This window comes from Sus scrofa, chromosome 10 (genome assembly GCF_054392235.1).
Source record: "Sus scrofa isolate SSC_HxYL_T2T_F1_AM1 chromosome 10, Sscrofa_HxYL_maternal_Yorkshire_Landrace_v2.0, whole genome shotgun sequence".
NCBI lineage: Eukaryota > Metazoa > Chordata > Mammalia > Artiodactyla > Suidae > Sus > Sus scrofa.
The window spans coordinates 95,811,817-95,827,434 of record NC_139392.1 but is presented as its reverse complement, the minus strand read 5'-3'; the positions used below and the strand labels follow the sequence as shown (position 1 = coordinate 95,827,434).

General features: G+C 48.6%; 1 protein-coding gene across 10 annotated transcripts in view; it reads right to left on the bottom strand.

Moving 5' to 3' along the window:
* Positions 1-15,618, bottom strand: part of DIP2C (disco interacting protein 2 homolog C) — a 380,657-nt gene that overhangs the window by 11,686 nt on the left and 353,353 nt on the right. For all 10 annotated transcript variants that reach the window (XM_084980632.1, XM_084980628.1, XM_021065077.2 and 7 more), the window contains one exon: positions 9,385-9,446. In XM_084980632.1, the coding sequence (XP_084836758.1) occupies positions 9,385-9,446 (62 nt within the window). The remainder of the gene's footprint in view (positions 1-9,384; positions 9,447-15,618) is intronic.

Genomic DNA, 15,618 nt, shown 5'->3' with positions numbered 1-15,618 from the left:
AACTGCCGATGTCACGGAAACACAGCAGAAGTAGGAGGAGACGCGAAGCCTGAAGATGGGACGAAATGGTTCCAACCTCATGATACAACTTGAACAGACGAGCAACGAAAGGGTTCCTGAGATGGGAGCTACTCCCAGGGCGGACGCTGGGCAGACCGCTGGAATGACAAGGAAGGGTTAGAGCAACCGCACACCAGCTTGGTGCATAAAACAGCGGCAAGACTGGAAAGGACGGGCTCAAATTTTGACAGAAGTTCTGCTGTGGGTGAAATACTATCGAACAGGCTTGTGGGCTGCAGAAAAACCACTCATGAAAAGAAGAGTCCATTAATGTGGCAAACGTCACCGGTGCCTCATTTTAAGAAATTTGCTGTGGCTACCGCGGCCCATGACAGCTGCTCCCCTGCTCAGCCAGCAGCCGTTCGGGTCAAGGCGAGACCGTCCACCGCAAAACAAGTCACTACGTCACCTGAAGGCTCAGATGATGGCTGGAATTGTTTAGCAACAAAATATTTTAAAATGAAAGTAAGTGCTTTCTGTTTTTTCACAATTAATCAACTCTAGGTTAGTGATACTGGGAAACCGAAAAATTAGTGTGATTTGCTTATTATGATATTTGCTTTTTACTGGAGTGGTCTGGAACCAAACTCACAGTATCTCTGAGGTGCGCCTTTTTGCCAACTGGCTTAATTATGCCATCCTTCAAAAATAAATTACTGGCCGCATTAAGACAGAAATAAACGGACTAAAACTCTTCCAGGACCCAGGCAGCATTATGCTACGGAGGGTGGGAGAGCCTTAAGAATACAGTTAGAAAACACCCTCGAACGTCCACACCGCACCTGCAGCAGGTTTAGGCGTGATGCTCGCAGGAACTACCAACGCTGGAGGACGGCTTTTCCTAGCCCGCTGGGTCAGGAGGCCCCGCCCGCTGCATCGAACTAAAAGCAGGTGGGTGCGAGCACGCAAGTGAACTGAAGAAGAAGCCTGTGCTCAGGGACCGGCTGGCTGACTGTGGAGTCTTGATATTGGCAATTGGCTGCAGATGCAGAAGCAATAGAGCAAGAGGCCAGATAGGCAGGGAAGGCTGCATGGGCAGGGGCAGAGCTGAGGGAAGAGGGCACAAATGCAAAAGGAAGGGGCCGAGGTGGGCTGTTGCTACGGAGATGGGGGCAGCAGGCCACTGAGTGCCCGGGAGCCCTGCAAAGGCCAGATACTCATGCCAGGGAGCAAAAACCTTTGCCAAAAATGAGGGCTGTTCTGGACAAGCTCCACTCTGCTGGCTGTCCACTCACGGCCACCACTCTTTGAGGATGTTCCCAGCTCCTGCCAGGTACAGCTCTGCCTGCAGCACTAGGACAGGGACGGCCTGAGCAGGCATCTAGTGTCACGAATGGAACAAGGCTGCTTAAGCCAAGAGTGCGGGAGCAGATGCCCTGGCTGTGACCTGCGCCCAGACGCCAGCCCCTCCTCTCACTCCCCAAGGTTTCTGCCAACACGGGGACTGGGTCCACGGCCCAGTCCTCCCCCAGCAGTGGGACTGGTGGGTGCTAGATGGGCTCTGCTCTCTGGCCAGCAGGCCCCTTCCCTCCTCCTGCCCCTTGCTGTTGAGCCTCGGCCTCTGAGGGACGAGGCAGATGGGCCGTTGTCAGCCGCCGATCTCATGTGAAATGGGGGAAACTTGGGGGGTCTGCGGCTAAGGATTTCTTTGTGGCCTCCTGGCGGGGCTGCTGTGTGGCGGTGAGGGACACGGGCAAGGGCGGAGGGCAGACGTGAAGACAGAACAAAGAGCTTCTTTCTGGTCACGAAACGGTGCTCCTTGTTAGCAGTTCAGCCTGAGTGGGAAGGGGGCGCTGGGTCCTCAGGGGTGGGCCTGTCCTGCCAGCAAACACCACAGGGGATGGCCCTCCATGCCCATGACAGGAAAGGCAGCCACAGAGCAAAGAGGAAAACCGCCCCCTGTAGAAAAGGCAGAGACGGGACTCCTGAAAGAGCTGGGGAAACACACACGCAGCACGCGTCGGGGGGGGGGGGGACGGGACTCGGGGTCACAGGACTCGGGGTCACAGGGAAACTCGAGGCTGGAGACGGCAGGCCGGGCAGTGCCGCCCACCCCTCTCCCGCACAGCACGCTGTCACCCAGTGGCAGAGCGTCCGCCACACCACCGGCTCTGCAGGCATGTGACCATCAGGAGGGCATGCTCTCCGCTCCGCGGGAGTGCTGGCACCCCCACGGCTGCTGTGGGGAGCTGGTCACCACAGCGTTCGGGTGTCCTGACAGAGCCTGGGCGGGAGGGCAGGGGGCGCCCGTCTCTGAAGGCCACCCTGGCCATCACTAGTGACCTGGAGGACGAGGCCACGTGTGCCCTCGACCGCAATCGCCCACACGGCTGCACCAGAGGCAGACCTGGCAGAGACGGAGGAGCGGTCTGCTGGGCAGCAACCTGGCGGCCTGGGGGCAGCCGATGAGGATGCTACTGGCGCCCGGGGCCGGGGAGGGCCCCCGGAGGACACCGTGCGCAGAGCCGCCCAAGCTCCCGGGCAGGGCGGGAGGACAGAGCTGCCCAGGAAGGGAGACGATAGTTGCTCCCCGACGTAAGACCCTCCTGTGGGGTGTCTCCTCTCAGTTCCCGGACACCAGCACAGGGGACATCGGCTCAGGGACCACAAAGAACTTCCATGGAGACAACAAGGAAAAGCACATTCACCAGTAACTACGGAGCTGAACAGGGCTCCCCCTTGAAGCGTCTGACTTCTGCTGTTCTCCTTCGCCTTGTCCCTGCGCCCAGAGCAGCAAACGTCATTCAGGGCCACCTCTGAGCCGGCCCCGGCCCGAGGGTCTCCTCGTGCGTCAGCCCCTAACAGGACCAAGAGCGGCGAAGAGGCTCTCGGGTCAGGGGCCGGACACGCCCGGGGCTGGGGGTCAGCGCCTCTGCTCGCCACCGTCGACGGCTCCCCACCGACGGCCTCCACCCGCCAGGGGTCTGTGTTCCGGGCTTCTGGTCGAGTTCTCTTCTCTCTTCTGCGAAAGGGCCTGCGTGTTACCGGCACCTAACCCGGTGACAGCTGCAGGTGTCCCGCACGATGGTCGGTGTTTGCGTGCGTTACGAAATGGTCACCACGTGCTTATAAAGCATTTTTTTTTCTCGTGATGAGGACTTTTAAGATCTACTCTCTCTGCAACTTTCCACCACACGGCACGGGGTCACCAACCAACCACAGTCCCCTGTGCCCGCCCTCACCAGGACTTGCATTGTAAAACCGGATGTCTGGACCCGTTGACCCGCTTCCCCTACCCCCTGAGAGGTTCTTTCTTCTTTTCCGGCTGCTCCATGGCACGTGCAGTTCCCAGGCCTGGGATCGGCTCTGAGCCGCAGGTGTGACTTGAACGGCGGCTGCGGCAGTGCGGGATCCTTCACCCCTCTGTCGGCTGCGGACTGAACGGGCATCCCAGCGCTCCGGAGATGACGCCGCCCCCGCCGCACCAGGGCGAGAGCGCTCAGGGTTCTAACTAATCATCACACTCCATCTTTTTCCAAAGAAACATCTGAAGCAGCTAAAATATCCGGACTATAAAATGAGACCATTTAAACAACACATTTTAAAAATCACAGAAGATGCGATGTGTGTGAATATTCCAAAGATGCAGGTTAACCTGGGTGTGGAGCCTGCAACTTTAAAAGGGACTTTACAAAAATTTTCCCATTTGCTATTTCATTATTTGTGTAGAGAAATGCCACAGATGTATGTTAATCTTGTATCCTGCTCCCCTGCCAAATTCATTTATCTTTCTAGCTTTTGTGTGGAGTCTTTAGGGTTTTATATAGTATCATGTCATCTGCATGCAGTGACAATTTTACGTTTCCCATTTGGATACCTTTTTTTAATTCAAGGAAGTTTATTAGAGTTACAGTTGTACAACCATCGTCACAACCTAATTTTAGACCCCACTTCCATCCCCAAACCCCAGTCCATCCCTTCCCCGCAACCCGTCCCCTCTGGAAACCGAAAGTTTTTCGAAGTCTGTGAGTCTGCTTCTGTTCTGTAAATATGTTCATTTGTATCCTTTTTTTTAGATTCCACATATAAGGGGTAGCTTATGATGTTTGTCTCTCACTAACTTCACTTAGTATAATTTCTGGTCCATTCATATTGCTGTAAATGCCACTATTTCTTTCATTTTAATGGCTGACTACTGTTTCACTGTGTATATGGACCACGTCTTTATCCACTCCTCTGTTGCTTCCATGTGTGGGCTACTGTACATAGGGCTGCAATGAACACTGGGGTACATGTATCTTTTTGAGTCATGGTTTTCTCCTGATAGATGCCCAGAAGTGGGATTGCTGGATCACATGGTAATTCTAGTTTTAGTGTTTTGAGGAATTTCTATAATGCTTGCACCAATTTACATTCCCACCAACAGTGCCAGAGGGTTCCCTTTTCTCCACACCCTCTCCAGCACTTATTGTTTGCAGACTTTTTGATGATGGCCGTTCTGGCTGGTAAAGGTGGTACCTCCGAGTGGTTTTGATTTGCATCTCTCTGGTAATGAGTGATGGTGCACATCTTTTCATGTGTTTTTTTCACCATCTGTATGTCTTCTTTGGAGAAACGTCTGTTTGGATCTTCTGCCCATTTTTCGATAGGGTTGTTTCTTTTTATATTGAGCTCCAGGAGGTGTTTATATATTTTGTTAGATTAGTCTCTTGTCAGTCATTTTATTTGCAAATATATTCTCCCATTCTGTGGGTTGTCTTTTCATTTTGTTTAGGGTTTCCTTTGCTGTGCAAAAACTTTTAAGTGTAATCAGGTCCCATTTGTTTATTTTTGTTTTTATTGTCATGACTCTAGGAGGTGGAGCTGAGAAGATATTGCTGTGGTTTATGTCAGAGAGTGTTTGGCCTATAAGTTTTCCTCTAAGAGTTTTATAGTATCCAGTCTGATATTTAGGTCTTCAATCCATTTTGAGTTTATTTTTGTGCATGGTGTTAGAGTGTGTTCTAATTTCATTCTTTTACATGGAGCTGTACAGTTTTCCCAGCACCGCTTATCAAAGGGACTGTCTTTTCTCCACTATATATTCTTGCCTCCTTTGTCATAGATTAGTTGACCGTAGGTGCATGGGTTTAATTCTGGGCTTTTTCTATCCTGTTCCACTGATCTATATGTTTTTGTGAAAGGACCATACGGTTATGGTGACTGTAGCTTTTATAGTCTGAAGCCAGGGAGCCTGATTCCTCCAGCTCCATTTTTCTTTCTCAGGATTGCTTTGGCCACTTGGGGTCTTTTGAGTTTCCAAAAAAAATTTAAAATACTTTGTTCTAGTTCTGTGAAAAATGCCATTGGTACTTTGATAGGGATTGCATTGAATCTGTAGATTGCCTTGGGTAGTGTAGTCATTTTGATAATATTGACTCTTCCCATCCAAGAGCATGGGATGTCTTTCCATCTGTTTGTGTCATCTTTGATTGCTTTCATCAGCGTCTTATAGTTTTCAGTACAGGTCTTTTGTCTCTTTAGGTAGGTTTATTCCCAGGTATCTTATTCTTTTTGATGCAACAGTAAATGGAATTGTTTCCCTAATTTCCCTTTCTGATCTTTTGTTGTTAGTATATAGAAATGCAGTTGATTTCTGTGTTTAAATATTGTATCCTGCAACTTTACCAAATCCACTGATGAGCTCTAACAGTGTTTTGGTAGCATCTTTGGGATTCTCTAGGTAGAGTACCATGTCATCTGCAAACAGTGATATTTTACTTCTTCCTTTCCAGTTTGGATTCTGCATTTCTTTCTCTTCTCTGATTGCCGGCCTACCACTTCCAAAACGATGTTGACTAGTATCCATGAGGATGCAGGTTCAATCCCTGGTCTTGCTCAGTGGTTTTAGGACCCGGCGTTGCTGTGAGCTATGGTGTAGGTCACAGATGGCACAGATGGCACAGTAGGTGGCTATGGTGTAGGTCGCAGATGGCACAGTAGGTGGCACAGACCAGTGGCTATAGCTGCGATCAACCCCTAGCCTGGGAACCTTGATATGCCGAGGATGTGGCTCTAAGAAGACAAAAAAAAAAAAAAAAAGATTACCCACCGATTAAAGTTAACACACTGTTTTAAAAAAAAACAAGTGGCAACAGCAGACACCCTTGCCTTGTTCCTGAATTTAGTGGGAAGGCTTTCAACTTTTCACATTGAGTATTATGTTGGCTGTGCGTTGTCAAAATAGCTTTTATTAGATAAGATATATTCCCTCTATACTAGATTTAGTAAGAGTTTTTATCATGAATGGCTGTTAAGTTGTATCCATGCTTTTTCTGCATCTGTTGAGATGATCACATAGTTTCTGTCTTTTCTTCTGTTGATGTGATGCATCGCATTGATTCATTTGTGTAGGTTGAACCATCCTTGTAACCTTGGGATGACTCCAACTTGATCACGGTGTATGATCTTTTTCTATGTGTTGTTGGATTTGATTTGAAAATTTCTGCATTTGGAGCCATCAAAAGCATTGGCCTGTAACTGTCGTTTTGGCAGCATCTTTGTCCAGTTTTGGTGGGGCGACAGAAACGTCACAGAAGGACTTGAGGAGTGTTACCTCCTCTTCAAGCTTTTGGAAGCGTTTGAGAAGGACTGGTTTAAGTTCTTTTTTGTGTGTTTGGTAGAATTCCTCATTGAAGCCATCTGATCCTGGACTTTTCTTTGCCGGGAGTTTTTCAAATTATAGATTCTATTTCCCCTCTAGTGATCAGCCTGTTCAAATTATCTATTTATTCTTTATGCAGTTTTGGTGGGCTGTATGTTTCTAGAAACTTGTCCATTTCATCTAGGTGTCCAATTTGTTGGCATATAATTGGTCATAGTACTCTCTTACAGTTTTTTGGGTTTTTTTTTTTTGTATTTTGGTAGCATTGGTTGTTATTTCTTCTCTTTCATTTCTTATTTTATTTGGGTCCTCTTTCTTCTTGGTGAGCCTGGCTAAAGGTTTGTTAACTTTGTTTACCCTTTCAAAGAACCAGCTTTCGGTTTTACCGATTTTTTTCTATAGCTCTATTTATGTATTTCTTTTCTGATCTTTATTATTTGCTTCCTTCTGCTGACTTTAGGTTTGTTTGTTCTTTTTTCTAATTATTTTAGGTGGCAGGTTGGCTTGTTTATGTGGGATTTCTCTTGCTTTCTGAGGAAGGCCTGTGCTGCTATGAACTTCCTTCTAAGAATGGCTTTTGCTACATCCCATAGATTTAGTATGGTTGTGTTTCTCTGCCATCTGTCAGTGACAGAGCCTCTAAATCACCGTAAGCAAAAGCATCGGGCACAGCTGATACATGTTCATAAAGGCTAGATGTGATAACAGAGATTTCAAGCTGGATTTCAGCATCTTCACCAGAGAATATTCAGAGACGTTGGGCTTGAAAGAACAAGGGAATTTCAACAGACTAGAAAGAAGGTGCAGAAACGGCAGAGGGCATGGGAGGGGCTGGGGGCTGTGGTGTGGGCAGGTCAGGGGTGAGGCAGGGATCTAACAGGTAAGGGAAAGAAAGAGGTGCCTTTGAGACATCTGCCCCTTCAGAAGAAGAGGCCCAGCAGGATAGGGTGGGGCAGGTCCTCGGGCTGGAGGGGCAAGGCATGGACAGCACCACGGCCAGTGACTAGCCTGGCAGGCCTGGTGAGAAAGGCCCAGGATGGAACCTCAGCAAGACAAAAAGTGAAAGAAGGAAAGGCCCCCTGCTGAGAGCTCCCCCAGGGAACCTCTGGAGGAGAAACCAGACGAAATCACATCTGGACAGGACTCTGCTTTGGTTTCTTAAGTCAAACCCTGAAGAATATGAGGGAGAGACAGGTGCTCAAGTTTCTAGGGTCTGACAGCCCCTTGGCTCCCAGTCACACCTGTCCTCTGATGCAGGACACACCTGAGAATGTGAAACGCAAGTCTGGACAGCACTGCAGGGACGCAGGTGGCTGCAGCTTGTGGGATCCCTGTGACACCGCAATGCTGCCCTTAGTGTAAAAGCCAGTGGCATTCCTGACAGCCTCACTCATGCCTGACTGAGTGGCAATTTCAGGCTCACAGAGCACCGGCACTTCTGTTTTGAATGACCAAGTCAGGAAATGTGTGGATAGGAGATTTAGTAATAAAAGAAACTTCTACTAGGAATCAGGTCTCCTGGCTCCTTCTCGAACCACGATATGTGTCTGATAGTGCACTTTTACAACTTCACTGTTACAGACTGTATGGGTTCTAATTTCGCTTTTCCTAAACCCTAACCTTTTCTCAAGAGGGAGATTTGCTCTACTGAAGACAGTCAAAAAGGTAGGTCGCAAAGCTGTTAGAAAGGAGTCTGTAGACTTCTTTGCTTTTCCAGGAAAGAAAAACCCCTGAGCCCTACTGGCGACCACCCTGGGTCCTCCGAGAGAGTCGTAACACAAAATGGGATAAACGGTCATTTTATGCTTACCATTCTTGAGAGTCAGCCGGTTTGAGACCGCAGCTTACCCTCTTATGCCCTAAAGACCAGCAGTTTTTATTCAGATGGTCTTACAAATTTGGTCTTCATGCATTTTGAGGGACAGGTCACCGACAGAACTGCCTAAATACCCCTCAATTGGGGATGAGTTTCTTAGTAAAAGAAACTTCTACTAGGACTCAGGTCTCCTGGCTCCTTCCAGAATAATGATATCCATCTGACATTGGGTCTGTCGAAGGTACACAATTGCTGTCAAATGTTGTTTGTAGGCAGTAGAGTGGACATGCGGTTTTACAGCCCAGGCCTTACGTTCGGAAATGTTCCGCCCGACTGTTCGCGATGTCACGTCGTGGAAACAGCCGTGGACACCCCCCCCCCCCCGGTTTCCCCAGAAAACCACCTCGTCAGTGGGGCACTGAGGGAAGGTGACAGCGTCCTCTCCTCCCCGGGACACTTCAGGAGGGACCCGCTGGAGCGGGAATTCCTCTTGCCGCCTCCCATCCCGCAAGGTGGACTCGTGAGCGCCCACCAGCAGCGCCCCTTTCATTCCTGCTCATGGCTGCTCAGGAAGCTGCACAGGAAGGTAACGTGACTTGTATTTTGGCTTTCCATGGAAATGATTCATGTAAACAAGTGTGGGCAGGGTGCTGATATTTTCTGAGGCGCAAAATGGTGCCTGACTATAAAGTTCAAGGAAAGGACCGAGCCCCCTGCGCAGACCGTGGGGAAAGCAGCTCCGGCGGTAGCGGCTCGGGGCCGGTCACTTCCACGGGCACCTCACCACACAGAGCTGGGGGTGCCCCATGGCCCACGTGAAAGCTCGCTCACGAGGCAGCCACGCTTGGCGCAGATCGGCTCTGCTCCCCTCTTTCTAGAAGGAACCGGAAGGCCTTCCAAGGCTCAGCAGGGAACGGTACGGTACCTGTCGTGCCTCAGCGCTCGCATGTCCACGTACACGGTGGTCGGATCAGGCCCCGAGGTCCCCTGCAAGCAAGCACACAGGTGGTTAACGCGAGGTCACCTGGAGGAACTGGGTCTCTGCTCCCCCCTGGCAAAATCTGAAACTAAACACAGACCCAAAGCACGAAAACCATACTTTTCGACTGATAACCTACCTCCTAAAAGAACGTGTAAGGAAGATAATGCTGGACTTTCACACAGCTTGACTGTCAATCACATTTACGAAAATTAAAAAGAAAAGGGGAGTCTTGCCAAATAAAAGGAGGCTGAAACCGCAGAGGCGGTTTGGCAAAAGCAGGCTGTCGAGGACATGAAGCCCCTTTTGCCGAGAGAGTGTCCCCACAGGCACGCCGCCAAGTGTATGTTAGAGCTCTAGACATCGAGGCAGAACACTCGACACGAGCTGAGAGGCTGAGGAACAAGAGAGAAAGGTGATGGTCTTGTTCCTTCCAGCTCTCTCTGCGCCTTGGCTTCCCTCCAGCTTTGGGAGGCTATTCCTGCCCAAGAGGTAGGTCGGGGAGCTTGTGTGTTTAGCACGGGGTCCAGAGACCTTATCCTGGCCCCATAAATCTCTTCAAAACATATGCTGGGTTGACTTCTGCACAGTGGTCTCTGCTCACGTAAGAGCAATGGCATTAAAGCTACACTGCAAACCAAACTTCTTCATACACTGCTCGGGAAGGTGACATAATACCTTGGGTAGAAAAAGAGAGAACCTAAGAAAAATTCGCCAAAAGACAAGGAAGGCTCTCAGAAGAACCATGATAAAATTCTTCAGGAAAGAACCTTACTCTTGTAGCAAAGGCACATTTATATATAAGAAAAAGATGAAAGTGAAGGCGCGTCCACAACTCCCTGGGAGACCACCCAGGAACCCTCCCACCCAGAAGCACATGCAGTCAGCGTGGAGGGGCTGCCCGATAGCGGGACCGCGCCGATCGCTAACCTGCGGCTACTCAGTGGAGCTGTGCTGCAGCCCAGCGCTGCGTGGGGAAGCAAAGCGCACAACCACAAGAGGCCAGGGGGAAACAGACAGATCAGAAAACAGGTCACTGGAAGCAGAACATGAAGTGAAATGGAGGTGACCCCACACCGGCAAAGGGACCTCACCGGTGGTGTACAGCGCAAGCACGGCGCGTGGCACAAATACGAGCTGTCTGACGCGCTCTGGAAATGACACCACGCTGCCCATCAGCCCTCCTGACCGTGGGTGCCCCGCTCTGCACTCAACTCCTAGTCTGCCCCGGGGGGAGCGGACGAGACGTGGCGGTTCAGGCACCGGTGCGGATGAGCGGGAATCCCTACCTGCTGGGCCAGCGTCCACAGCCGGTGGGGCTACAGCAGCAGGAGGGGGGAGCAGAGGAAAGGAGAGGACACGAGACCAACAGAAACCACCGAAATCAGGGACACACACAGACACAGAAACACACAACCCACCAATAGAAGTGGGATGAGGAAGAGGGCGGGGCGGGAGGAGAAGGCCAAACGCAGGGAACAAAGTGACAAGGGCAGAGAACAATGTCACATATGGAAATCGTTGAAAGCTGTCACTGCACCGTTAAAGGCTAAAAAAAAAAAAATCTAAAGAGATGTCCACATACCCACGGAGCCACAGGCGAGAAAGAGACAACCGCCACGGACACGTGGACCCGAGGGACTGCTTGCAATACGTATGCTCGGGGGGTTTGATTTTTATGGGGCTTTTCTCGAGGTTCTTTTCTGAGAGAGTATGAATTTCATACTCAAATGTGGTGAGTGTCCCTCAGTGAAAGAGCTGCAAGTTCTTGTTAGGAACCTGGGAGCTCGGGGATCTAAAATCAGGGTGACCAGGACAAGAAAACAGGACAACGCACGCGGGAAGCAGAGGCCAAAGCTCCGGCCCGCGGACACGCCAGCTCGGCAGTGCGCAGCGGGACGCCTCCGCCCCAGGGAGCAGCCCTGTCGCCCTCCGCTCTGTCCCCAGAGACACGTCCTCCACTCGCCTCTCACCCTCCAGTTCTGGTGCCCACCTCCCCTGCTAAATCTGCATCTGCATGGTGGGCAGCCTCCTCTGATGCCCCGTGTCCTTCTCTGGTGACTGGGTATCTTCCGAATATTCCCAGAAAGCTGAAACGAGGAGGAGTCCTTCTGTGGCACAGCCTCGTGCACCCCGATCACTAGGTGGCCTCCAGAAACGGCAACAGCAGCAGAAAAAGGGCGTTTGGACCTGGTCTCCTGAGGATGCAACTTGTGAATAGGAACAAGGCCAGACGGAAAACTACCACCACTCAACCTGGAGGCAAGTCTACAAAAAAAAGCAATGGTTCGCGATGTAGAGACTGATGCTGTCCTCCTCCTGTGACTGCCGCTACGGTGGCTACCCACGGCTACGCTGCTTTCTCTAAGCTTCCTCTGCTTAGAGACCGGAGGCGGGACGGGAAAGGGGTGAGCGCCCGGCTCCACAGGACCATCGCTGGGGCTCCCCAGGCTGAAGGCGGTCACGTCAAGACCTCCCTCATGATCCCTGGAATCCCAGACATTAACTGGAACAAAATCAAGCCCACGTGACTCCATGTTCTCTCTAAACCACCCTAATCCACACACACTGTTATAATGCTTCGAGGCAGAATCTCAGGACAAAGATGCACATGCCTAGGAACACGCTTCCTATCTTGCAGCTGCAAAGTCGGTCTCCGGGAATGAGGGAGACAGGAAGGAAGAGCGAAGCATGAACGCAGAGGTGTTTCCGAGTTTCAAAAACACAAAGGCACAAAAATCCGAGATTTCCATATACGCAGGAGGAGGGACTATTTGCCAAAGAATGAAAGCTGGAGGTCCTTTGCATAAGGACCATCCCTATTGCTCCAAACTATTTAAATATAATCAAATACTTGCAGAAAGGACTAGCAGAAAAGCAAAGTTATCTGTTCCAACCAAAGTTTATCAGAAATGAATACAAAATGCTTTTGAAACAAGTTACACTAATCAGAAAAGATTAACTCGAAAGTTCAACTGTTTAATAAAAATGTTACTTACGGACATACAGAAAAGACCATTTTTTCTCATTCTCATAAGGGTATGTCAGTTAGGTTTTAAGTACTTATTGAACAAATGAGTTCAATTATTTATTTGTTTTGTCTCTTGTCCTTTTTTAGGGCCGCACCCACGGCATGTGGAGGTTCCCAGGCTAGGGTCCAACTGGAGCTGTAGCCACGGGCCTACGCCACAGCCGCAGCAATGCCAGATCCAAGCCGTGTCTGCGACCTACACCACAGCTCACGGCGACACCCAGTGAGCGAGGCCAGGGATCGAACCCACGACCTCGTGGTTCCCAGTCGGATTCATTTCTGCTGCGCCACGGCAGGAACTCCAAATGAGTTACATTTATATCTCAGCTGCAGATGTACAGACTCACATGCCAGACACAGCACAGACAGTCCAGCACGGTACTTACTTGAAGGCCTCAGCTGAGTGGGGCTCTTCTATTCAGCAACTCACTCAGTGCAGCGTTAGTATGATCTAATGGTAGCACATAAACCCCTAAGCTAAGTAGCAAACTCTGAGTAGAAATGTGGGCTCTAAGGACGCAGTCCCCAGTCCCGGCATCAGGCACGTCTACTGCGCTGGGTGTTTGAGGAGCTGAGGTTTCCTTTAACCAGGGTGGTGGGGGGCGGGGGGCAAAGAAAATAGCTCAGCAGGACTGGATTCCAGGGGTCGACACTGCAGGGTGTGCGCACAGCAAAGGCCTTCATCGGGGGGCCTCTTCAGCAGCTAAACCTGACGCAGTGTTGCTGCCTGCATAACCCAAGCCACATCCTTTGGTCCTCCTAGCAGATCTGTATATTAACGATCTTTTCAATATTTTAACTGAGGTTTAATTTACATACAATAAAATACACAGATTTTAAGGGTTCAGTTAGATGAATTTGGACAACTGTACACAAACAGGTGACGACCACCCCAAACAGCATATAAAAATTCCAGTGACGGTCATTCCATCCCGTATCCCCCAAAGGCTACAGCTCTCTAGCACCACCCATTAGGCTAAATCCATTCGTGGGCTTCATTGAAGGTGACACGGGGTATCCTTCTGAGACTGGCCTCCTTCACTGACCATAATGCTTCTGGAATTCATTCATGTTGGTGCATCACTGGGCTGTTCCTTTCAGTTCTGAGAAGTATTCTATTCTATTCACATATATTTGTCCACTTAGCCATCCTGCTGTTGTCGAACATTTGGTTATTTCTAGTTGGGAGGGAGCGGGAGCTTGGGCTTATCAGACACAACTTAGAATAGATTTACAAAGAGATCCTGCTGAGTAGCATTGAGAACTTTGTCTAGATACTCATGTTGCAACAGAACAAAGGGTGGGGGAAAAAATGTAATTGTAATGTATACACGTAAGGATAACTTGATCCCCTTGCTGTACAGTGGGAAAAAAAAAATAAAAAATAAAAAAATAATACACTTCTAAAAAAAAAAAGAAAAGAAAAAGCTGCTATAAACAGCATTTTTTTTTTTTGTAGCTTCAACAGATATGTTTATAGACATGTTTTAATTTTTTCTGAATACATACCTGGCATGCAGGTTAATAGTTCGCTTCACTTTGTAAGAAATGTAAATTGCTCTCCAATCAGCAATAAGTCCTTATCAGCATTTAGTTATCATCAGCTTTTTTGATCTCAGTCATTCTAGAAAGTAAGAAACGGAATCTCCGTTTCCATTTTGGGTACCACAGGCTATGCTCTGACTCACGTCACTTCCCTGGAGCTAACCAGCAAAGGGTGGAAGGACCTTTGGCATGGCACGAAGCATGGAACAAAGACCTTTGGGCGTTGCACAAAACACAGGACCCTCTGTGAATCTGCCCATCGTTCCTGCTCAGGGCCACGCGAGTCTCTGTATCATTTCAATTTTAGCAGACGTGTTGCTGACACGCACACTCCCCGTGATGTAATCAGCATTCTCCTGCTGAGTCAGGATGGGCACCATTTAGCCCATTTATTGGTCATCTGTAGAATTCGTTTGTGAAATATCCATTCTAGTCTTTGTCCATATTTTCTATTACTGATTGGTAGTTTTTTCTAAATTCTGAATAGAAATTCTTTGTCAGCTATATTATTACAAACATATTTTTCCAGTTTGTCCTTTTCCTATTATCTTCTTAGATACATTAAAATTAACTTTGTGTGTCCTAGGAGATTTTTGCCTATCAAAAGTTGTAAATATTCCTATTCCTAAGTATTTCATAGTTTTTTTCCTGGAAGTTTTATTCTAGAGTTTTAACCCTAAGACATTCAGGTACATGAGCCATCTGGGGTTTGCTGTATTGTATAAGGAAGGGACTGAGGTCACTTGTTTTCAATTGAATCTTCAGTTTGCTTCAAAACCATTCTGCCAAAAAGCCTTTTCTCTACTAAGTGGACTTGGTGCCATGGTGGATCTATTTCTGGATTGTTTGTTTGTTTTGCTTTGTTTTTGTCGTTTTGTTTTTCTCTATTAGTCTCCCTTCATGCCAATATCACATTGTCTTAATGACCACAGCTTTGTGAGTACTGAAATCAGGTAGCCTGTCTTCAGCACTGTTCTTCAAGGCTGATTATTCCGTTTCTTTGCAATCCTGAAACAACCTCAGAATCATCTTGCTCCTTTCTTCAGGGAGGCCGGCTGGGATTCTGCTTGGGACTGCGCTGTAACTATTGATCAGTTTGGGGGAAAAAAAAGGCATCTTAAAAATACTGACCCTCTACCCCCATTAACACAGCAAACTCCTTCAGTTATTTAGGTTTCTTTAATTCTAGTTCTCTCAGCAAATCTTCTGCGATTTTTAGTGTATGCCTCTCATTGCATTTGTTCTTGAGTGCCTGCAATTTTTTTGAGATTCTTGTAAATGGCATTATTTCAAAACACTGCACTTTCTAATTGTTTGCTGCTATGCCGTAGGAAGACCATATTAATGCAGTAAGACTGATTCTGAGCTCTAACCTGAGAGCATCAGATTTCTAGTTTTGTACTCCCACAGGTGGTTCTTATAAGCACCACTAGGCTGTCTGCAAATAACAACATTTATTTCCAACATTTTAAAAATTCTTCTTTTTCCTTATCTTATGACTTTGGCTAGGACCTCTGATACCATGCTGACTTCCCTGAATTTAGGGAAAAGCTCTCAAGGTGTACTCTTAAGCATGAGGTTAGCTACATGCTGTTTCTGAGACT